Genomic DNA, 23,075 nt, shown 5'->3' with positions numbered 1-23,075 from the left:
CATCGCTAGTGGGTGCACGTGAAACAAAGTCAGGACAGTTTTTCAACAGTTAGTGTTTGTAAAAGAGAGAAAAAATCCAAAACATTTCGGAGACGAAACAGAGAGCTGTTGAAATAACAATTAAATACTGATGTTTGAGTATGTTAACACATTAAATGTGTTGACAATTTGCTCTTTCTCACCAGCAGCTCACTCACGGCTCGCGCACATTAGCGACTCCCCAGCCCGTGACGTAATTTAGGGGGCGGGGCTGTGTGTTTTTATGGTTTATTTGCACAATACCTCACTTCCTCGGCAGCTGCCATTGCTGTGCTGAATGAGGAAAAAGAGAGAGAGAAAGAGAGAGTGGTAAAGAACGAAAGAGAGAGAGAGAGAGAGAGAGAGGAGGCAGGGACAGGGACCGGAACGGCTCAAGAAAGAAGAAAACGGTAGCTGCCTCTGGAGGAAATAACTGTGAAGGGACCTCATAGCAGGAGGAAGCGAGCTAGGAGGCAGGTAGCAGATAGGCAGTGGTGCTATGGCTCAGTCGGCTGCTAACGGTGTGGACCAGGATCTGGCCAGCAAGAGGCTGCATTCAAGGTAAGAACCCCGGGGGGTGCATCGGCAAATACGAGGAGGAGGGGGGGTCAGCCTCGTAACATGTTTGTTAGAGAAAAAGAAAAAAGGGAGCGGCTGAAGGGAGAGAAAGGAGGGAGAGTAACAGAGGCTGCCAGCTCAGGGCTTTGCTTACTAAGGAGGAGCTAGGCAGGGGGAACTTGACCAGCCAGCTTTCACTGATTTAAAAGCCCGAGACTGAGCCACAGTTGCAGCCAGAGCCCAGTTCCAAGCCTCATTCCTGGCTCGGGTCATTGAGCTGCTGTGGCTGGAATGTACAGACTGAGAGGAGCCTCAGAAGATGTGGACGTAGGAGGAATATAGCAGAGAGAAAGATAGGGAGAGAGTGTGTCTACAGGTTGGACACATTTGACAGCACACATGGTGCTCTGGTTTAAACGTGCAAGATCACACCATCTGTACAGGATGATGTCAGAAGATCACATGGATAAAACATGAACACAGGCTTACAACACAGATGCACAGGGTCACAAATGTTTCCAGTTTACCCCATGTTTGCATACTGGGTTTATATATGATAACCACATTCCCACTAATTTGCAAATTTTCTATCTTATCTCACTACTATCTTATTTTTTGTTCTATTTGGATGTTATAAAACAGTTTTAACTTGAACTACTAACTGTCTGTCAGTGCCAGTCCCAAATGAGTACTACAGTGTTTCCATTATGTGTCAGATAAACAAGAGTTTCTCAGTTCTGACAAAACATAGGCAACTGATGAAAATTAGTATGATAAGTTCCCCCCACCCGCATTTGAAGCCCAGACAGAGCGGGTTGCTGGGAATGTTGTTGAGTTGAGGTGACATTCATAAGCCCTGCAAGGTTGTCATGTCCCTGACAAACACACACGTGCATGTGCATGTGCATACACACACATTTGTACATGTCCACTCAAACACACTACCTCTACCCTCTGTGATTGCTTTCCCTCTATTTTACAAACAGATTAAGTCAATACATGACCTTTCTACAATGAGGGTTGTGGATGTATTATCTGTGGGGTCTTGGTCAACCAACACTTCCTGTAAAATGCCTTTGTTTTGTTACATCTTTGGTTCCAGGCATTTATTCTATTTATGGGATAAATAGAGGTCTCTCTTAAAGAAGTATTGTAAAACTCGTGTCTATGTTACATTAGGTAACTCTCTGGAATAAAACCTTAGTTAGACATAAATTATTTTTGATTATATTCACATTTAATCTTTGTATTTACATATTCAGTGTTACCCAGTCCTACATTTGTTACATAATTTGCTACAGAATATCAATCAAAAGGATGTGTTGGTAATGTTGCTTCATTGTGAAAGGATAAATGCCTGACATTGGAAATGGGCATGTCATTGGATCCATGTCATGTTCTTCTCAGAGACTGTTTCAGAGAGACTCAGAGAAAGCCAAATCTCAGTTTAAATTGACATGTTTTTAAGCCAAATGCTGCAGTACACCTACAGTCTGTGTGGCCACTTTAAATCATGCAGTGAATTTTTAAAATAACAAATCTCTAGAATATCAGAGTCATGAAAATCTTAAGTGATAGTCTTATGTTTTATTTTCTCTCAACATTTTCTAGGACCATATTATATGATACTGCTCCATTGATACCGCTGCTGACAGCAGGGTTAAGAGTTAAGGGAAACAGAATCATGGAGAATAAAAATGCAGTTTTACAAGAGAATCAGACAAAAGAAGAAAGGAGACAGCTCTGCTCTAACTGAAAGGGACATGCACTGCAAGAGGAAAAAACATTCCTAGAGAGTTTCTCTTTGGTTTCCCTGACAACTAGCCGTGCCACTCTGTAATTATGGCTGGATTACCACTCTGAGCGCAGAGTTTCTGAGCTAAGCCAAGACTCATGGGAACAGTAGAGTAGGACTCAGAATATGGAATAAGAATCTGTGAATGAAGGAAAAGCTTCAAGTAAAAAATGGATTTCATATATGAACATTAACAATGTCCCTAACTGTATCTGACAGTAATATGGGGCGTGTTATGTACTTTATGAGGTGGACACATCACACTAATTAAAAAACAAACAAATATACAGATGCATTTTAATTGTAATATGTTCTGTCTGTGGAGAGACCGCAGTTTGAGGGAGAACTTGTTACACTGTGGTGAAAGGGAGGGACCAGAATGACACAGCTACAGTAAACGCTTAAGCATCAAGCACAGTTGGAAACATAAAGCAGAGACTAATGTTGATCTGTGTCTGTGCAGTTCTGGTCATGGCTTGAGACATAGTTTGTTAAATGAGCACAGATTTGTTAAATGAATCTGTATCATGTTGGTTTTGGATGGTTGGCACAAATGCTGATTGTTTAAATATTAGTCAAGGCCATTGCAAAGTCATGGTAGGAGTGTGTGTCGAGTGGAGTTTTACTTTTTACTTGGATAAGCTATAATGGAAGAGGTGGTATAGCTGGTAGAAAGTTTATGCTGCAGAGTTTTGTGTCATATGCAACAGGGTGCCTGCCGGGTTTTTAACATTGCCAAGCCCTGTCTACGGTGGATGTAGCCTGTTTGTATGTTCAGATGTGTTCAAATGGGTATCTGCTACTGGTTTATTCCCTAAACTTACTAAGCTTTTAGCTGCCCAAAGCCTAACCCCTAGCCTTCAAGTTTGTTTGTTTTTTTTATTTCAGTTGTCTTTTACAGTATACCATTTTTTATTAACAGACAAAAATGATATTCACATATTTATACCAGCAATTTATACACTGTGAATCTTGATTTGACAAATGCTCATTGTTCACATTGTGCCTTTTTCCACTGAAAGGACAAACCTGAGACACACAAACCTCACTGCGACCTCCCTGACTTACTCCCTGAAACCTGTCCAATATGTTACATGTACTCTGTGCTGCCATGGTAACATCACTGGGAAGACTGTCTCTCTTAGACCACAGGCAGGCTATTATGGGATGAGTGTCTCCTAAACAGACCAATTAGAGTGGTAATCAGAGGAGAGAGAAAGGCAGACTGTACCGCACAGATCCATTCTTCCGCCAACCACAAAGATGGCAAGAATGAAAGTCACTCTGTGAAAATCCTCTCATGGAGACTAATCTCCTTTTTGTCTTTGATTTGTTGTCTTTTAGCTTTGCCTTTTTTTTCTAAAATGACCATAAATGTGTTTTTCTCAGTCTTTTATCCCTCTTTCTGTCCATCAGTCAAGCCTCAAGCTAGCCCCATTTAGTACTGTTGGTTTACTTACTTTGATCAACATGAGTGATGATATATTGTCCTCTAACTTTACAACTGTACAGCTTAAGTTTTAAACCATGTCGCCAGGCCTTCTTAAGGCTACACCCTTTTTCCACAAACTGTTTTACAACTTGGGTTTTACAAGTCACTGTTGGTTTACAGAGGCCCCATCACCATCTGCAGCTGGACTCAGTACCCTTATGTCCTGTGTAGCCACCTGTCTTAACTTTACTCCCTGTCGCTGTCACATGTCCATGAAGACACTGCATTGATTTCTTTGCAAAGCCTCAGAATCCACAGTTGACTGGATAGGTGCTAAGTTTCTAGCCTAGCTCCTTGAGTCTTGTTGTCAGACTGAAACACTTCATCCTCTACTTCAACCTCTTAAACCTCTATCCTGTATTCCCTCCATTCATTCCTTCTACTGAGGGATTTCAGGAGCTGGAGAGTTTCCTGCATAAAAACCTCAGCTGTTGCAGAGGTGCTGTAGTTGCTGCTGTTGAATCCATTTGTTTAATGTCAAGGAGATGACCTTGCACATTTTCACTGACTGTTATCATCAGTGGTTACCAGCTCCATCCACTTCTTTCCAGAGTGATGACTTTTGTCTGTTATTTCCAGCCTCTCTAATATGTTTGAAGTTCTTTTCCCCCTGAAGTACTCTAGCAGTAGGTCTATAACTTCATGTACTTGAATTTTTGTTCATACCGATAATATTGTACCACTGACGACTGAGAGAGTCATAGCATAGACATGACAGTATAGAGTGAAATGATAAACTTTATCTAGCATCAGAGATTTTGCAGTACTGTTCGTGCCACGGTATCTGTCCCTTTAACATGTCTGGCTGTATTAGGCCACTGTCAGCCTATGTTGCAATTTAATGAGCTGGACAGTTTAACAACAATATTGTGTTTTTATTATTATTATGATTTCTACATTGGTGTCATGAAGTACCTTTATATGTCAGGTAATAAATGTGGTTATAGCAGACATCTCTGTTTGATTAGTTAGTTTCTCAGCTGACCACTGTATGTATCAATACCACAATATAAGAGTGCATATACAGGGACAGATGATTCTTCTTCCATGTTGCCTGCTCCTGGAGAATGACCTAAGCAACAAAGGAAAGAAAAGACCCTGTGAGGGACACTCCCGCAGTGAGTTACACATACAAGGTCAAATGATTTTCTCGTTAGATCAAAGAGGATATTGTTCTCTCTGGCTATCATCTCAGCATGTGTTGTCAGCATGAGGTTTTGGAAGGGCTCATTGCACAAGCCTTTTTCCACAGAAGACCAGAAAGAAAAGCACAGGTGTGAATAATAAAGGTAATGATAATGGCTGAATCCCATTTGGCTGTTACAGTTTCAGGGGCCCTGGTCCTGAACTTTTTTCTGCTAAAGGTAGTCTTCTGCAATAAAGGGTCAAAGGATATGTCTAAACAATAAAATATCCCAATATTAATATTAATCTAGCACCCAGGGCAGTGGAAGTGGACCAATGACCCATTGACTGTTGATTTATGACCATTACACTCAGCAACTATACATACAGACTCAGTATTTACCCTGTACATACATCACCTGTTGAAACACTGCCATCCTACAACTTGGTTGGTTGGTTGGTTATTTTTCTACTTGTAATTCTTAATTTAACTTTATTCTTCCTCTTTCTTCTCTGTCTACGGTTGTAATCTATCTATCTATCTATCTATCTATCTATCTATCTATCTATCTATCTATCTATCTATCTATCTATCTATCTATCTAATGTTATTAGTTAGTTACATGAAGACCTCTGTCTGTCTCTTTCATATATAGCCTTATCTCCTCTTCACCTCATTTATCTTGGCTGGTGACCTAATAATGTTTCTGCTGGTGTCAGCAGATAGTTGGATTAGTCTGGGCCACTCACTGTGCTGTGTGGTCGCTACCAAGGAGGTGCAGGTCACTGGATTAGCAATTCTCTCTCTCTCTCTTTCTCTCATCCTTCCTCTCTGTCTCTCATTGGGGCTCTGGTCAAGCTTAGAAGTCCCCCCTGCTCTCACCCACAGTTTTATTCTACATTATACCCTCCTCCTTTTAAAATGTGGCTCATAATGGCAAGGCACAACAATAGGTTTTTTTGATTAAATCCACTTGGATGACTGAGCAGACTTTTAATCAACATGTTTTTGCAAAGAAGCATATTTGCAACTGGAACTGCTCTTTTGTGGAATTTCCTACAATTCCCTCCTGACTGTCTCGGCTTCGGGAGTGGAGAGTCCACCGTTCAGTTTTTGGAACATTCTGGAGGACTTGAAAAGCAGATGTGATTCTTGGCTGGTCTCGGACTGTGTGTAGAACGTCCAGCTGGAAAGTGTCCAGGTTTGCGGCAATGTTGCTGACATTGTGGATTCTGGCTGAGCTTTTCAGTGGACAATATGGATTTCATATGGACATATTTTGGTGGCTGGAAATTCCATTTGAATGGGTTATATCAGCTGATACCAATGAAAGTCTCAGCATTGTATTATCAGTGATTACTGCACTGCTTGAATCAACTGCAATCTTTATGTAAAGACATTTCTTCAAATTTTTTGACACAGCTAGCTGTTGTTAACCCTCATGGCATCCGAGCATTGCCCTTTAACTGGGGCAGAGAGAGCCGTGTGTAGACTGGTCCACCGTGGACCCCGACCTCAGGCTATGCTAAGGCCTTTACACTTGGAGCTACAGCTGTATGTGGACAAAACACGAACCAAGCAGAAACACAGGTACTGCCAGGACACTGAAAAGGATTTGGCAAGCTGGCATATTGACTTGTTTACAAAATACAAACATCATCATGGCATGCATGTCTTTGCTGTACCTTTTTTAAGGTACCTTTCCTAAAACTGATTAGATTCAAGGATAATCCTCGCTTAACTCTACATTCTAGTACCTTATCTGGAATTTGAAGCTGCAGCCAGATTGGCTGGTCTTTAGTTTATCCTGGATTATACAATGAGTCTGGGGTGCATACTTTCTGGTTACAACTCACTGATGAGGCATTGTACTTCTTGTGACTACACTCAGTGTGGGTCAAATAAATTTTAAAGGCCCTAAATAATAGTACACGCTAACATCACATTTTTGTCATTGCCATGCATACAGTTTTGGCTAGATACATACATTTTTAAATAATAGTGATTATTTTTTCTCTAGAAAGTTCTCCTGCATAACACGTGGCAGCGTTTCCCCTATAATGACTGTGATGGGAGGGCGGCTTGACCAACTGGGGATGGGGGGGTGATAGTCACATAGTTATATAGGAGTACCGGAGGAGAGGACTAGGGCATGCCTCCCCTGCCAAGCTACCGTTGGCAGAGACTGCGTCATAACAGGCTGATAATTTGGGCTGAGATTGGTTTTTGATTTCGTTTTTAACACACAGTATACCTATGCCTTCTCTACACAGCATCATATAAATGTAAGATACTTACTTTTCAAATATTTTTTTAAAAGTTCCATCAAATGTATTGAAATTTGGAAAATATCCTCTTAAAAATTAGGAACTTATCAATAGACACAAAGTTAACTCTTTTTAATTTGCAGAGTTAGTGTCATTGATCCAACAGTTGCCATAGTAACCAAGCCATTGTAGAAGTGGTTGGAAGGCTCCTCTTGACTTAGATTTTGGTTGTTATTTCTAGAACGCGTGGTTTCTATTATCATATAGCAACTTGGATCATCAATTGTTGTCACAGGACTGATGAATATCACTGATTTTAATTTTTTTTGTATTTGTAAATGAGTTACTCTAATATTTTTTAATTGAAACATTTATATACATAAGATGTGATTCTTTTAGTCTCTTACAGTCAAAAAGTGTGGAAAGGAAAGCAGCTTTATTGGCATGATAGAGCGAACTGATAATGTAATCTTTGTAAATCTGACTAAAAGACAGACATGAACAGTAATGAGCAAAAAGTGCAACACCTTTTCAAGGTGCTCATCTTCAAGGTTAGACTCCGTTGCTAAGGCAACAACCCACAGATATGGCTACAGACCTTGTTGTCATGGTGATACTGCCAATTTGTTCTTCACCATGAGAAGTTGCACTGCTGCTGTAGCAAGTGGCCACTTCATTTTATATTCTTCTTTCTCTGATATAGCTCATGCGCTAATACCTTTTTCTGTATTTTTCTTCCATGTATGTGTAAACCTGTGTATACAACATTTAGGATGGAAGCCTCTTGCTTAGAGTTGGCCTTGGAAGGAGAGCGGCTGTGCAAGGCTGGAGACTTCAAAGGGGGGACAGCGTTTTTTGAGGCAGCCGTGCAGGTTGGCACGGAAGACCTGAAGACCCTCAGTGCCATCTACAGCCAGCTGGGCAATGCCTACTTTTACCTCAAAGAGTACGGCAAAGCCCTGGAGTACCATAAACATGACCTTACCCTGGCCAGGTGAGCTCTGCACACTTTAACAGCTGCAGCAGGCTTCATTCACTATACTACATATGCTGATAGTCATTAACTCTCAGAGGGGTTTTTATCTAGCAGATTTGAAGACAGTCTGCATAGCTAATTAAAAAAATCAGGAATAATTTGCAAGAAATTCTTCTATTTTATGTATAGACAGTCTTAGAAGAGAGGAATCCAGGTCACTGTCTTTGACAGATTTAATTTATCAGATTCATCTTGACATTTAATCGGAAAAAGAAATTTCCAAGAAAAAAAGTGAGGGGACTTTCATATGTTAACAGTCAACAACTACCAGCTGGATATTTAGCTTGTATGAGTAATCCGGTCCCATGCGGTGAGTGCAGCTGGTATTTCAGCAGGGAAGTGATTAAAGACCCCGGGGAGTTTTACCTTGTTACATTACAGTCTCACCAGGGCCACTGGGACCTGGTCCTAGGAAGTAAGCAACCAATTAAGATTGTGCTATACATCGTCTCCCAGTTAAACCTGGTTACAGTACCTTAATAGCTGTTGTTTAATAGAATAAACCTTTACATTGAAAAACTGAAGTCTTTGCTCCTTGGTTTAACACCAGCAAATGTCTTTCTTTGCTTTTCTCAGAACAATAGGAGACAGAATTGGAGAGGGAAAAGCCAGCGGGAACCTCGGTAACACATTAAAAGTGTTGGGGCGCTTTGACGAGGCGGTTGTGTGCTGTCAAAGACATCTGGATATTTCTCAAGAGCAGGGTGACAAGGTAATGTTCAGCAACTCCTCAAAAGTATAATAAATATGAATTCTATACTTGATATGCACACATGCCAAAAGAGCATCTTTTATTTTTTTTTAAACCTTTTTTAACTTTTCTTATCTGTATCTGTATCTGTTTATTTTCTTGCTGTAGGTTGGAGAGGCCAGAGCACTGTATAACATAGGCAACGTGTTTCACGCGAAGGGGAAACAGCAGTTATGGGGCTGCACCCAGGAACCAGGAGACCTGCCTCCTGATGTCCGAGACACACTGCAAAGGGCTACTGGCTTTTACGAGTATGTATAGTTGTAAAGAACACACACACAACAAATGGATGCATACAGCAGAAAATCACACTTACAGTAGAAACATAGACAAGAGAGTTTGGCTGTATTTTGTAGCACCAGAATGGATTTGTGTTTTTCTGTTATTCCTTTTTACTAGTGTTGTACTGATGAATTGATTACATTAAATGGATTACTGGAAGAACAAGTACAATGATGAAAGTATCTAACATACATGTACCAACGAGCTAATTGGACATCATTTACATGGCGCTAATAAAATGGCCTGTGTTTCCCTCTGTAGGATGAACCTGTGTCTGGTCAAAGAACTTGGAGACCGAGCTGCTCAGGGGAGAGCCTACGGGAACCTGGGCAACACCCACTATCTGCTGGGAAACTTTGTGGAAGCGATCAAGTTCCACCGTCAGGTGAGAAGTGCAGAATGTTTACCAGCATCACGCTCATACCACTGCAGAGCATACACCACTGCAGAGTGTGAGTTATCTGCCTTTCTGTTGTGCCAGAACAGAACACTGACCTTGCGTCAGCAGAGCAGCTCCCTAACTTTTTTTGTGACATAAGGTCATTCACCTCATCAGCTGTTCAGTGACTTTGTGGCCATGATATTGTCTGCACCAGACTGTGCGGAAAATAGACTTGATCAGAAGGGAATTGCAAATCAAGGGACTCAGTGCATTACTATTATCAAAAAATAAATAAAATTGTTTCATTTCAAAAATTCTTCTCACAGTAGTATTGTATGCAGGGTTGTAGTAGAGTTGGATTGATTTCTGGTTTGTGCCGGTCCTGTCCGTTGTAGGAACCCAAACCAGTTTGATTTTATGTAAACCAGCTGAACTGCCCACACCAGCCACCTGTGCTGATGGGATCACAGTGCTAAATCCAACTTGTATTGCATTAGTAATAGGCAATATGACAAAGTGATTAACATAATATTATGTTGTAAATGGACCAAAGGAGCCACTAGTGACTGATGAGTGCTCTGCAGCTCTGCTGCCGAGTTGAGGCCGGCAAAATGAAGGGGATCAAATTTCAGTAGATGGACAGAAGAAAATGTGTGTTGCGCACATTGTATGTGTTAAGAAAGTTCATCTGTTTTTTGGTGCGACGACAAGTGGGGACACTGGCAATAAAAACTAAGAACTGAGCCAATGTGGCAAAATTTTGGATTTGAAGCTGACAAAAAAGGTGAGCTGAAAAACATAAGAGAGACAACATGTAAATACTGCAGGAAAAAAGTCATGGCAAACGTTGGTAACACATGCCCACACTGCTGCACAGATGAGCCCCGCAGCAAATGCAAACAGTCTTCTGGGCCTTTTACTCCAACACAGCAACTGAAATGTTGAATGGTTGTTGTGAGAAATAAAAATGTAATGTGTCCTGTTGATTGTGGTGCCTTATTTAGTGTGTATTAGCGTTTGGCAGACCAGCTTAGAGGTGTGTTATCGCCACCAAGTGGACTAGAGTCGCTACACTCTCATTGATGCGCATCTGCAACACCTAGTGGTAAATTCAGTAGACTGGTCCGATGTTTGACTTTATATTAAACTGAAAATTCTTACACTGGCCCAACCCCAGTATATACCAAACCACATTATCATGTTTTGCATATGTTCGGTTTGTCTTGTCTTGCGCGGGATCTTTGAGTGTTCTCCCTGAAGCCACAGTACCACAGAATAAATTTGCAATGTGCCGCCATCATCATCCTATTCGACCACTTTTCTGTCATATGCAGCCCAGAATCAAATAAGTGGTTGCCATGAAATTTGATTCAGTGGTAACTACTTCTTACCACAAAATACAGTTGACAGTGTCCTATTGAGTCTTAATCTTACAGGTGCAGAGCGACTAAACTGCTGTTCATTTCAGCAAAGGAGCAGGCTGCATGTGTTAACTCCCTGTTGAGAGACCTAGTTTGCCTTGGGCAGACTTCAGTCTGGCTAAAATTTTACATGCAAATTAGCAAGACTAGACTAGACAACTTTTAGAGAGACAGAGGAACTGACCTCTTCTTCAGTCTGATTGAATACAAATAACTTCACAAAAGAGATACAGCCTAGTTGCAGTGAGTGCAAGACAGAAGAGTAAATATAATATAGTGTTAATCAAAATGTGTGTTATTTTCTTGTTCTGTGCTAACATAAGATAGCTGCTGCTGCTACACCTGCCCTTACCCACCTCTGTGAGTGGATCGTGATCCATCTCACACTGTACCAACACACAGTGTGCAGAGATTGATAGTCTCTCATAGAAAAAAAGAGGAGCAAATTGGTTTCTTGGTGAATCAGTGGTAAGTATGGCTTCAGGCTGCCTCCCCTCATGTTTCCTGTCACTCTCCATTGTAAACTACTTGTTTCCATACGGGAGAAGCCGGTCTGTCTTCTCTTCCCCATTACAACTCTATCAGTGCGCCACAGAGGGGAGCACACTGCTTATAAAGGGAATCAGAGGGGCTTGATTTGATGGACCACTGCTACAGCAATACCTCTGGTCATGAAATAATGTGCCCAGCAGAACTGGTGTGACTCTGCTTGTATAATGAGTCAAAAATAACTGCCTCAGAAAGGTAAAATGACATAAGAATTTGGTTTAACTTACCTGTTCAAATTAAGAAGCAGAATGGATATATTGTGTTATTTTGGGTTGACTTGACCTTGCTGTTCTGTCATTCACAGCGGTTGTCCATCGCCAAAGAATTTGGGGACAAAGCAGCAGAGCGGCGTGCCTACAGTAACCTTGGCAATGCCCTGATATTCCTGGGCCAGTTCAACACAGCCACAGAGTACTACAGGTGAGGAAAGAGGGCAGCCTGACATCTAGTGGAGGGCTAAGGAAGTGAACCGATTTCTGCAAAAGAGAAAATGTGAACATGAATATGAAAAAAAGATTCTGATGCACGACATTAAAGAAAGTTCCACAGGAATATTTTTTTCTCCCATTTAATTTTTTCCCTGTCACACACAACAAAACCTTCTCCCTCTCTTACCCTCTGCAGTTTCATTTTTTTTCCCCTTTACTCGCCTTATTCATCCCTCTGTTTCTCCCTCTCTAGGAAAACCTTGCAACTATCCAGGCAACTTAGGGACCAGGTGATGGAGGCTCAGGCCTGTTACAGCCTGGGAAACACCTACACTCTTTTGCAGCAGTATGAGAGGGCCATCGACTATCACCTGAAACACCTGTACATCGCCCAGGAGCTTACTGATAGGTGGGGTGAGCATAAGCAGCAATATCTAATGCAGACATGCAAACATGCGTGAGCAGCAGAATAGTAAATTTGTTCGCGTGTTAATGTTTCAACAGGGTTGGTGAGGGCCGTGCTTGCTGGAGTCTAGGAAATGCATACGTTTCTTTAGGGAACCACAAACAAGCTCTCCATTACGCCCGAAAGCACCTGGACATCTCTAAAGAAGTGAGACATTTTCACAAACACAGTAAATTAAAAAAAAACTTCGACCTTGCATTTGACCTGATTTATCTGACTCCTTCTCCCTGTCTCTTTATTTCTTCCTCAGATTGGAGATAGGAATGGGGAACTGACAGCCAGAATGAATGTGGAGCAGCTGATGGAGGCTCTTGGTGTCAATGAAAGTGACCTTTCACCCTCAAGTTCAGAGTTTGAGATGCAAGGTTAGACTTATAAAGTTCTTTCTATATTTTGGATGAGATATTTATGTTTTTTTATTAGTGAACTTTGGAGGCATTGGCAGGTGGATTTTTGTTACCTTTGGACAGAGCCAGGCTAGCCATTTCCAGACTTTATGCTAAGCTAGCTTCCTGCTGGCTGTAGCTTCATATTAAATGGACAGACATGAGAGTGGTATCGATTTCTTCATCTAACACTCAGCAAGAAAGCAAATTAACGTTTTCCCCAAAATGTGGAACTTTTCTTTTGAACACAAGTATCTACACATGCATTGCACATGCACACACAAATTCACAGAGTGGGAGAGTTTGACTTAAGAGAACCTTTAATTTACTTTATATTTGTCATATACTCCCAATGAATGTTACAAATGGAAAGACTCGTGATACCACGTATTATTACAGTGTCATTTAAACATTACATTGTTACTGCCCCCACTAATTATAGTTGTTCAGATAGTGAGATATGCAGACAGGCGATGTCAGTTTCATTTACATATATGAATTATCATATCAGTCTAAGTGTAATATTGTCGAGGTCTTTGTTCTTTAGTAAAACACAATTATTCTATGCTGAAAAGTGATTTTAAACACTAAAATGTTGCTGTTAAATCTGTCAGGGATTTCAGTTATCTTTAAAAAACAGTGTGATGATTAGCTCTTTAATCATTGACAAATACAATGGTAACAATTTCAGGCACCTATTGTTTAGGCCCTTATATTGTAGTAATTCAGCTCGTACAGAACAGTTGAAGTTGGTCATATTTAGTGTCAAAGGTCAACTGATTTCAGGTTCACTTTAGATTGAATTCTGTAATGTCATTCATGTGCTTATGACTTATTCAGCTGTAGGTTTTGCATAATATAAAATGTTTTCATTTATATACAACCATAGATTTGGTTAAACAAACAAACAAACAAGAGAATCACATGCTGAATCATTACTTTTTAATGAAATAATGACTCATTTACTGACTCATTTTCAGCAACTATTGTCTTCTCCATCAGTGTTTCACATGCACTTATGTAACTAGATTTTTTTAAACTTCATGTAAGCAAGTTGCTCAGTTTCCTTAATCGTGGCAAGGGAAAGGGTGTGGCAGATGAAAAAGCCCAACTCTGTGTGTGTTGGAATGTCTATTTAAATCAGGAACCTCGTCTGTTTGCACTGTGCAGACTGTGGTTAGGGGAAGTTGTCTTAGAGCTGCACTTGCCCTCCCGTCTCAAAGAAATGGGGACAAAAAATAATGGCTCTGGAGTTTTAGGAAATTGCTTGAATGGTGTAGAATTTGTACCCTGTGGTTTGGGATAATAATGGGATTTATTAATCACCTTAAAACCACAGACTTTAAAAAATAGTAGATTCTGCTCTCTTAACTTCTGTTTTTGACAAAAATAGCACATGTGGGCTTGAGAGAGTTTGGAATACTGCGTGTGTACACAAGGCGGCCATATTAAACGTGAAACTAACTTAAGGTGAGACAGACATAACAAATAAACAGAGTCTGTGTTATGTCTGAACTAAGTGTGACTGAGAGCAAGGGGTGTGTATATTTTTGGGGTAAGATAAAGATTCTTGTTTTACCTCCAGAGTCAGGAGGGTGGTTTGTTTTGGAAAAACACAGTCTGTTTTCAATATTAGCCCCAAATAACAAAGCTGATTATTATAGATTCCCCTCAAATGATCCACCATCCCTATATAATTGATAAGATTAAAATGATCCTCAGAAGAACTGTGCAATCTGCTTGGCTTTTGTGTTATGTTTGCTTTCATGAACCCTCCTCCTGGGCAGAAACTCACACCCATGTCCTACATTTCCCTCTCTGGTGCAGAGCTGGCAAACAGACCCTTATTCAGATTGTTTGCCCAGTTGTCTGCCTAAACCTCAGAGCCACAGTCAGCATCATGGGACCTCTACTGACATTACAAGCTGAAAAAAAGACAAACAAAGAGCGCCTGATTTTAGAGTAAACTGCAAAAGAGAGTATGAAGTTGTGAGCTATTTTAATGTAATGTGATGTTATGTTTATTTACTCATCTATTTTTTCTATAGGAGCAAGACCCAAATTCACCAAGAGAAACAGCATGGACAGTGTAGAACTGTGGAAGTACTCTTCAGATAAGGTGATTTCTCTTTCTCAAATTTCAGTACAAGGCTCCAGAGAGAAATATGCCTGTAAATGTGATCCCCTCACACCTCTCCCAGAAGAGTTATCGATCCCTCACTAACAATATGCTCTTTTACTGCAGAATGGTGAGAACCAAGACTTGGAAAGTATACCCAGGAGATCCAAGAGTCAGCTGTCGCAGCCAGGTAAACGGAAAGGCTATCCTGACAGTCAGTCATCGGATGAAAGGCCGTGGTTGGACTCTCCTGTAGACACTGATGACATCACTGTGCAAGTCCCGCCTCCAGTGCCAGTGAGTGGCCTTATCTTTGCTCCCTTTTTAGCTTTTACTCCAATCCAATACACCACTGTGGCATCAGGACACAGCCAGGGTAGCTATTTCCAGTTTCCAGTCCTTATGCTAAGCTAAGCTAATCGGCTTCTCACAGTAGCTTCATATTTACAATACAAATAGGAGAGTGGTATCGATCTCGTATAACTCTCGGCAAGACAGTGAGTATGCACATTTCCCAGGATGTCCATGTATTTTGGTTTCAGCCATGTAATTTTTTTAACATTTCAGGCACATTAGCTATTGCTTATTATTCTATTTTGAAGGTTTTACCATGTCAATTAAATTTGGATCCAATGTATAATAAATGAAGCTGTGATTATAGAATGTAAGTTTTGAAGAGTTACCAGTAAATCAAGTTTCAACATCAGAACACTCTTCAGTTTTCAGACTTAGTGTTTGAGCTTTAGTTGATGTATATTGTTTTTTCTTTTTTTTTTTTTGAGAAGACAGTAGTTGCTGAAAGTGAGTCATTAAGCAAGTGTTGTTTTTTTTTTTTTTTTTTTTTTTTTTTGCTGACAATAGAAAAATTGCTCGAGCTCTAAATTAAACTCCCTGCTTCAGACTATTAAGCAACCCACCAAAATGTGTAATAATAAGAAGTCTCTAGCTCATATTCAACTTAAATCTAGGAAATGGCAGCCTTTTAATTCAATCATTGAGAACCCACCTGAGAAAAGATGGGATTCATTTTTCTCACAGAAAGCATCAAAGGGGATCTGAAATGCTGAATTCACTGTTTTACCTTTTGCATTCTTCATCCCCTGTCCAGCATGTCTTCAGGGCTTCTGCTTTATAAAGAGAAAATGAGAGAAATTAGAGAGAGATTAAATTCTTTTAATTTCCCATGAGGTTATATGGCATGATGTAAGATGTCAGCTACAGTGTAAAGGTATCTTCTCATTACAGTGATCCATTTTACTGTGAACTAGATTCTTAATGAAGATGCTGTTTCACAGCTGTTGCATCCTTAAAATTCAGTGTCCCCACAGCACCTAATCATGCCTTGTTTCTGTGACGATGCTAATTGTTGTAATCAGGAGGCTGACATCCTAGAAAGAGAAAATTACTGGGCTTCATGATGATAGTTCATCACAAGGGACTGACTGGAAATAGCATCCAAAACTAAATGTTGGTAATCCCGATGACACTGAAACATACCCTTTTTCAAATCTGCCAAACTTTCGCACTCAGTTTTGTGTCTGTAAACTTTGGCTACTCTTTCATAGGCTATAAATTAGAGAGAAATCCACTTTTTTGATTACATTAGGGTGTATCTTCAGGGGCAGTTAGAAAAGTTAGTGCACCAACTTTATGGAACCATCAAATGATGTAGTTTGCTTATCATAATTAACATTCCAGAATTTCCTCTGAACCACACAATAGATGGAGTTAATTCTGTTGTCCATGTCAGCTTAAAAGTCGAACATGACTATTTATTCTTGACCTTGAAAACAACAGTTGATATAACAATCTAAAGTCAGGGCCTACTTATTTGCTTGTTCCAGACCTTTCACCCATAATACATGGTCAATATCAGCAGAATATATTTGAAAATATTAAAACTGTCAAGTTTTGATTTTAAGTTTAATTATGATTTTGTGGGCTGGCTAACTAGACTTACCACCTGTTGCTAGCTAGCTGATTAAGCTAACATTACCTCCATTGGTTTAGTTGAAAATGCTATCTCCAGGTGACTTTTCAACATATCCAGATGATTTGTTTTATAATAAGAACTCTGTAATTAGTGTTATAGTCACTAGATGATGATCCATGTTGAAGATATAGAATTACATAAGCAGCATTGTTCTTGTATTGCAGTGTAGAGTTAGGTAATCCTAGCATTTTATGATAAGGAAAAGGCTATAATTGGTGAGTTTTTTTTTTTTTTTTCCACTGTAAATTATTTTCTATTCCTCACCTGTAATTAATACCTCATCTGAAAACATGAGAGGTTAGAAAGCTCCCCTGGTGATGCAATGTAGGAAATGCTGTAGTAATTGTCTTCTATTTTCTCCACACACACACACAACTTGCTGCTGCTTCTCTCATTCTCTTTCTCCCTCTTTTCTCTCTTTCTCTCATCATCATCTCGTGTTCCTATCTCGCTTGATCTGTCCCTCTGGCCTACTTGATTAATTAGACAATGCTGAAAGGGAAGTGAGGAGATCCACACAGACACCATGGGGCCAAGGACATAGGACAGAAACTACTATAAGTCACAGCTGATTAGTTTGCAAAGAGCAAGTAAATAACAATCACACAGAGGCCTTTTTAATCTGAATGTTAGTAAAAAAAAAAAAAAAAACTTTTTCACTTTGTCATGTGAGTTTTTGAAGAACTGGGAGCTGGCACTGGTTGTTCTTGTCATTCCGGGTAGTTGATCCCCGCTGGCTGCCAGCACTGGCATGCAGTTTACTCATAACTGTACCCATCTTTATACCCCCTTTCTCCCCCTTCCCTCCCCCCAACCCCCAGCTCTCCCTCCCCCCCGATAATGTGACCTTGATCATAGAACCACTACCCTCCCCACGGGGTCAGCCCCCCCCACCCTCACCCTGCTTCCCATAATGAGTTGTTTTCCCACAGTGGGTGAACGGGACAAAAATGGCCTGCAGGAGAGCCGCAGAGAGAGAGAGAGAGAGAAACAGAGAGAGAGAGAGAGAGAGAGAGAGAGAGAGAGAGAGGATGGTAGAGATTAAAAGAAGGCTGAAATAGAGGGATACACAAGGAGAGGAAATTAGAGGGAGGGAATTGAGTACAGCAGGAGAGCAGAGAGAGAGAGAGAGAGTGATGTAAAGTGGTGGGTGAAAGTAGGGGAGAAGGAGGTGTGAGCCAGGCGTGTGGACAGAGCGAGGGGGAAAGAGAGCTCAGAGAGAAATGAGAGAGAGAGAGTAGGATAGATAAAGGACAAAGAAGAAGTGCCGCTGGTAAGATGTTTCACGTCTGCTTTACAGCTTGAATAACAACATGGTGCAAAGGACATCAAAGGTTACTAACTTTGTTTTCCTTTAGATTTTGACACATGGATGTGTATATTCGCAGTTTGTGTGGTTATATTTATAGATATTTTACTCTTTCTTTCAGCAGTAAAACTTAAGTTTGTTTGTTGCATGGTGTGATTTTCTAATACAGAAGTTGCTGTAAAAAGAAAGATTCTTAGAATATGGCTGACTGAAATCAGGTGACATTGACCTACTTCACATCTCGCCATAAGGCTGATTTTGACTTTATCCACTGGTTGGTGTTAAAGGCGTCACATCTTACTCTGTTTTAACAGAGAATATTGACAGGCATTTTGTTATTTGGGGTAGTTTGTTGAGGCGGGGGAGGGATGTATAGTGAAAAGGCTTTTATAATGAGGACACAATCAGCTTGTTTCGATCTTTGTTGCTTCTGTTGACCTCGGCTCCCAGTAACAGGCTTTGGGACTTGCTGTTAATGTTCAGGCAACACTGATTGCTTCTGCAACATAGTGGATGTTGTTCAGTAGTTGTTATAGCTTTTCTGGACATTTTAACTCTTCTCACAGCAGTTTATGTTCCAGATTTGAGGGGATTGCAGTTTTTTTGACAAGGTGTGAAGTTACCAAGATAACTCTGTAATCCTGTGTCTTGGAACAGACCCCAGGCATTTCCGAAGAAAGCCCTTGAAATTTGTAGGATAAGACTGAGGAAGTTGAATTCGGCCTTGTGTAATATTTTATTTAATATTTTTCCTTCAAGATTCAGCTGAAAGCTTGTTTTAATATTATGTTGGTTTTGCTGCTTCACAGCTTCGCAGCTTCACTTTTATTTTTTTATCAATGTTATTATCCATAACTTTTTTCTTTTTTCTTTTTTTTTGATGTTGTCCAGTAGATTAGCTTTCATTCAACACTGCAGTCTGATCCTCAGAATTTGTCAGTACCACTGGTCAAACATAATTAATTCCACATCTGCTTTGCAAGCTCAGTGTATTTGTTGCTAGAACATTTTCCATACATAAATTATCCACTTCAGTTGCAAAGCCTAAACACAATATCTCAGCTGTGACACTGGGCGAGGGGGCATCATTCAGCACAGTGTGAGAGAGAGCACTTCTTGGTGTTATCTCAAAACAAACAATGGTTGAAGCACTGGCAGCGCGCTAGGTTTTTCACTGATTTAATCATTGATCAGCTGATCTTTGATTAGCTCAAAAAACACAATAGAATAGAAAAATGTGAGTAACTATGAAACTACAACATCTAATACAAATTGACACCACATATATTAATATTCTATCATATTCTGTGGCAGCTACAGTTTTATCTGTTGATATTTCCATCTGATTATACAGGTTACCACTGTCTGAGCCATGTCGCTTAAATGTAGAGGGGTTTTTCTTTTTGTTTTTGAACGTAACATTTTATGACATTGTCCCACCTTCAGTATCTAGGCCAAGGTAGTCTCACTAGAAAGGCCATCCCTTGTGAGTTAATCAGATTATTTTTCTCCCCCACAAGCTGGCCATCTTGAAAATCGTCATTATGTAACTCATGATTAATTAATTATTTCACCTACAGATGTTTCTTGGATCTAGTACAGTTCAACATAATCAGATAGTACTACATTGTCTTTTATGAACTTGAAACACTTCGGATGTGATTGGCTTGTGCTTTGAGTGTAACAAATCAAAGTATTGTGTCTCAGCTTCTTCAGAGAGAGAATGCATTGATGTAAGGAAAACCAGTAAAAGGAATAACAAAGGATGGATTCCAAATGTAAGAATGAGAGTGTCTTACTAACATGTCGTTTTTGTTTCAGAAGCTGGGCCGTGACCCCTCCGATGAAGACTGCTTCTTTGACCTCCTCAGCAAGTTCCAGAGCAGCCGCATGGATGACCAGCGCTGCCATCTTGATGAGCCACAGAACGGAGACAACGGAGAAGGTGCTGCGAACTCCGTGCCGTCCCTGAATGAGATGATAGGTCGGTCGATCTTTAGTTAAGAGCTATTTTGAGATCATTTGAACTTTTAAGCCTTTGAGATATAAGATTTGTGAGATTCACTGGAAAACCAATTCCTGCAAAACCTGAGAGCATCAAACACATTTGCACTCACTGGGCTCCTTTCTCTTCTCTCTCTTCTCATAGATCCTGCAATTACCACTTCCCCCCAGACAGAGGAGCTGTTTGATTTGATTGCTAGCTCTCAGAGCCGCCGTCTCGATGACCAGCGCGTTAATGTTGGTAATCTACCAGGCCTGAGGATTACCCACAACAACCTGGGACACCTGGTGGGTGAGGGAGACCATCAAGAGCCAAGTGATGACTTCTTCAACATGCTTATCAAGTGCCAGGTAAGGCCACAAATAGATCTTTAATTAACAGTCTGGACTTTGGAGATAGGTTGTATTGGTAAAATAGGAAGTTATATTTGTCACATGTGCCTCCACTCTGTAAATATATTCATACTTTCGACTGTAGTCCTCCAGGATTGATGATCAGCGGTGCTCCCCGCCAGAAGCCGGCCCCCACGCCCCCACAGTGCCTGATGAAGACTTCTTCAGTCTAATCCAGAGGGTGCAGGCTAAGCGTATGGATGAGCAGCGCGTCCAGCTGCCCACAGAGGACGAGGACAGCCCTCAGTCCCCCGATCCAGAGCCACCCGGCGGATTTTCCAGCTAGGACTCGGTGAATAATAGCGCACAACTTCATGTCAAAGAAAATAAAAGCAGACAAAATGAAAGAAGGATGAGCCAACATTTAAAAACAGCACTCAAAGCTGAACTAACACGATTTTTTAAATAACAAGACAAATTCCATGTGCAATAGGTGGTGCCCTGTTTAAATGTTGCTCAGGTGTATTCTGTTCTAAATGTGTGTAAATATAACAGGAAAACAAGCAGAATTTAAGCTTGGTTTTGAGGGGAAGAAGAAGATGATGATAACAAACCTGAAATATGTATTCAATCTAATGCCTTAATCAGCATTTTTTCAGACTCAAGATTGTATTCCCTGGTGTCTGATGTGGTTTTTAGAAGCACATGGTGGGCATACAGTGTAAAAAATAAGCGACTAATAAGGAGACTTACCGTGTGAGTCGTGGAAATCACAAAAAGTTAATGATAGGAACAGAGTTAAAGAAAATATAAAAGAAACAGTCAATTTGCACTGAAATCTGATCATTTTCAGCAGAATGTGTCAGTTCAGTTATTCTCTGATCAACGCTTCTTTTATCTTTCAATTTTTGTGGTCCCCACTGCTCACAGAAAACTGGTGTTCCTTGTGCAGTGACAGTATTAGGGATGGCCCTCCAGTGTTAAACAAACTGCTTTGGTCAGTTTAAACGTTCCACTGACTGATAACCACACTTCATTTCTTGTTTGCTGACAAATTTACAGACTGACTGAAATACGATTTTCCACATAAATGTTGTGCATTTATGCAAGTGATACAAAAGAGCTGCTTATTTTATAGATTCAAGGTTAGAGTCTTGTGATAATTGAAGCTCCAGTTACTGTTTTTGCTTTGCTTTTAAAGTGATCTGCTGCCCATACTGTTCTGAACATCTGATAACAGACTACTACTTACTGCCATAATTGCTATTGATTAACATAGAAATAGAAGCAGATGGATAAAGACGGATGCGTTGTATTTTGAAGAATCTAATACCAAGAACAATGTTGAGTTGTAGGTTGTGGTGTTGGTATAGTGCCCCCCTGTGGTCAAAGTATTGTATTACCTCTGTGAAATGCAGAGTGCAGTCAGATGGGGATAGAAGGCATTCCCTTCTTAAATATTTGTTTGGCCACGCCGTAGTTATGATATTCTGCTCAAAGTGTGCCAATTGTGAGAACTTTCCTCTGGTTTCAGCAACAAAGTTTTTGCTAACTTGTACCATAAATGTGGGTGGGGTTTTGCAAAATAGGGGTTGAAATGAGGTAGAGCCAGTTGTATATTTCTATCCATTTGTTGCCATGAAAGCAAGAGAAAAAAAATGCAAAAAAGAAATTTTAATTGGCCCAAGAATTTGAAACAATGTGCTGCACAAAGCAAAAAATATTTGATTGTACCTTTGGGCTTGCTTTTTATTCAAAAGTAGTGCTTACCTCATTTTTGTACCTCAAACCTTATATGAACCATAGAGATGGAGAGTTCTGAACCAGGATGGATCATGTACCAAGTTCGTAGTGGTTATCTTTGATTCATCTCTCTTTGATAAAACAACACATTGGGAGCTATATTTAATATTCCCTGTTTTTTGTGAATTAACATTTTTAGAAAGTATCTGGTACGCTTCTTTGTCTCATGCCATTTGCCATAATTTGTACATATAAATATATTTTGTATTTATGTTCCATTTGAGGACATGAATATGTCCCTTCATGCTTTTAATAAAATGTTTCAGATGTTTCTTTGGGCTCTGGTTTTGTTTAGTTTTGGCTAAGGAGAAAAAAAAGGGGTATAAAATTTCATCTCATTCAGAAAAGAAGTCCTAGATCTACTGAGAACAACACAATCAATGGGTTGGATTTCCCAAGCCAAATCTTTAGTGGAACAAAGCACAAAGGGCTAAACAAACTTATTGGTTAAGTTCCAGTGTATTTGCATAACCAGGACTGAGTAGGAATGTAAATAATTTATTGAAACACAAAGAAAAGTTATTCAGCTTTTGCTTTTCATTTTGCACTGTGATGAC

At 40.2% G+C, this 23,075-nt stretch overlaps 1 protein-coding gene across 2 annotated transcripts; it reads left to right on the top strand.

Annotated features, from left to right (window-relative positions):
- Positions 1 to 281: 281 nt before the first annotated feature.
- gpsm1b (G protein signaling modulator 1b) lies at positions 282 to 22,790 on the top strand. Of its 2 annotated transcripts, none has more exons than XM_018662500.2 (14): positions 282 to 579; positions 8,029 to 8,250; positions 8,869 to 9,004; positions 9,152 to 9,294; positions 9,587 to 9,710; positions 11,982 to 12,097; positions 12,359 to 12,514; positions 12,610 to 12,718; positions 12,822 to 12,936; positions 15,006 to 15,076; positions 15,203 to 15,373; positions 20,203 to 20,362; positions 20,528 to 20,733; positions 20,861 to 22,790. In XM_018662500.2, the coding sequence occupies exons 1-14, from the start codon at positions 518 to 520 to the stop codon at positions 21,059 to 21,061; spliced, it is 1,992 nt and encodes a 663-aa protein (XP_018518016.1). In that variant the 5' UTR covers positions 282 to 517; the 3' UTR covers positions 21,062 to 22,790. The 2 variants fall into 2 exon arrangements, with proteins under 2 accessions (XP_018518016.1, XP_018518015.1); XM_018662499.2 differs by having other exon boundaries at positions 20,200 to 20,362.
- The last annotated feature ends 285 nt before the right edge of the window (positions 22,791 to 23,075 follow it).

The sequence above is a fragment of the Lates calcarifer genome, linkage group LG9 (assembly GCF_001640805.2).
Source record: "Lates calcarifer isolate ASB-BC8 linkage group LG9, TLL_Latcal_v3, whole genome shotgun sequence".
Classification (NCBI taxonomy): domain Eukaryota; kingdom Metazoa; phylum Chordata; class Actinopteri; family Centropomidae; genus Lates; species Lates calcarifer.
This window is presented reverse-complemented; position numbering and strand designations above follow the sequence as displayed.

What these genes read in the sequence shown, in the direction of transcription:
- gpsm1b (XM_018662499.2), top strand. Translation starts at nt 518, where the DNA reads ATGGCTCAGTCGGCTGCTAACGGTGTGGACCAGGATCTGGCCAGCAAG. An exon ending in TTCAGAGTTTGAGATGCAAG is followed by an intron (nt 12,937 to 15,005) that starts GTTAGACTTATA and finishes TTTTTTCTATAG; the next exon opens with GAGCAAGACCCAAATTCACC. An exon ending in ACATGCTTATCAAGTGCCAG is followed by an intron (nt 20,734 to 20,860) that starts GTAAGGCCACAA and finishes TTTCGACTGTAG; the next exon opens with TCCTCCAGGATTGATGATCA.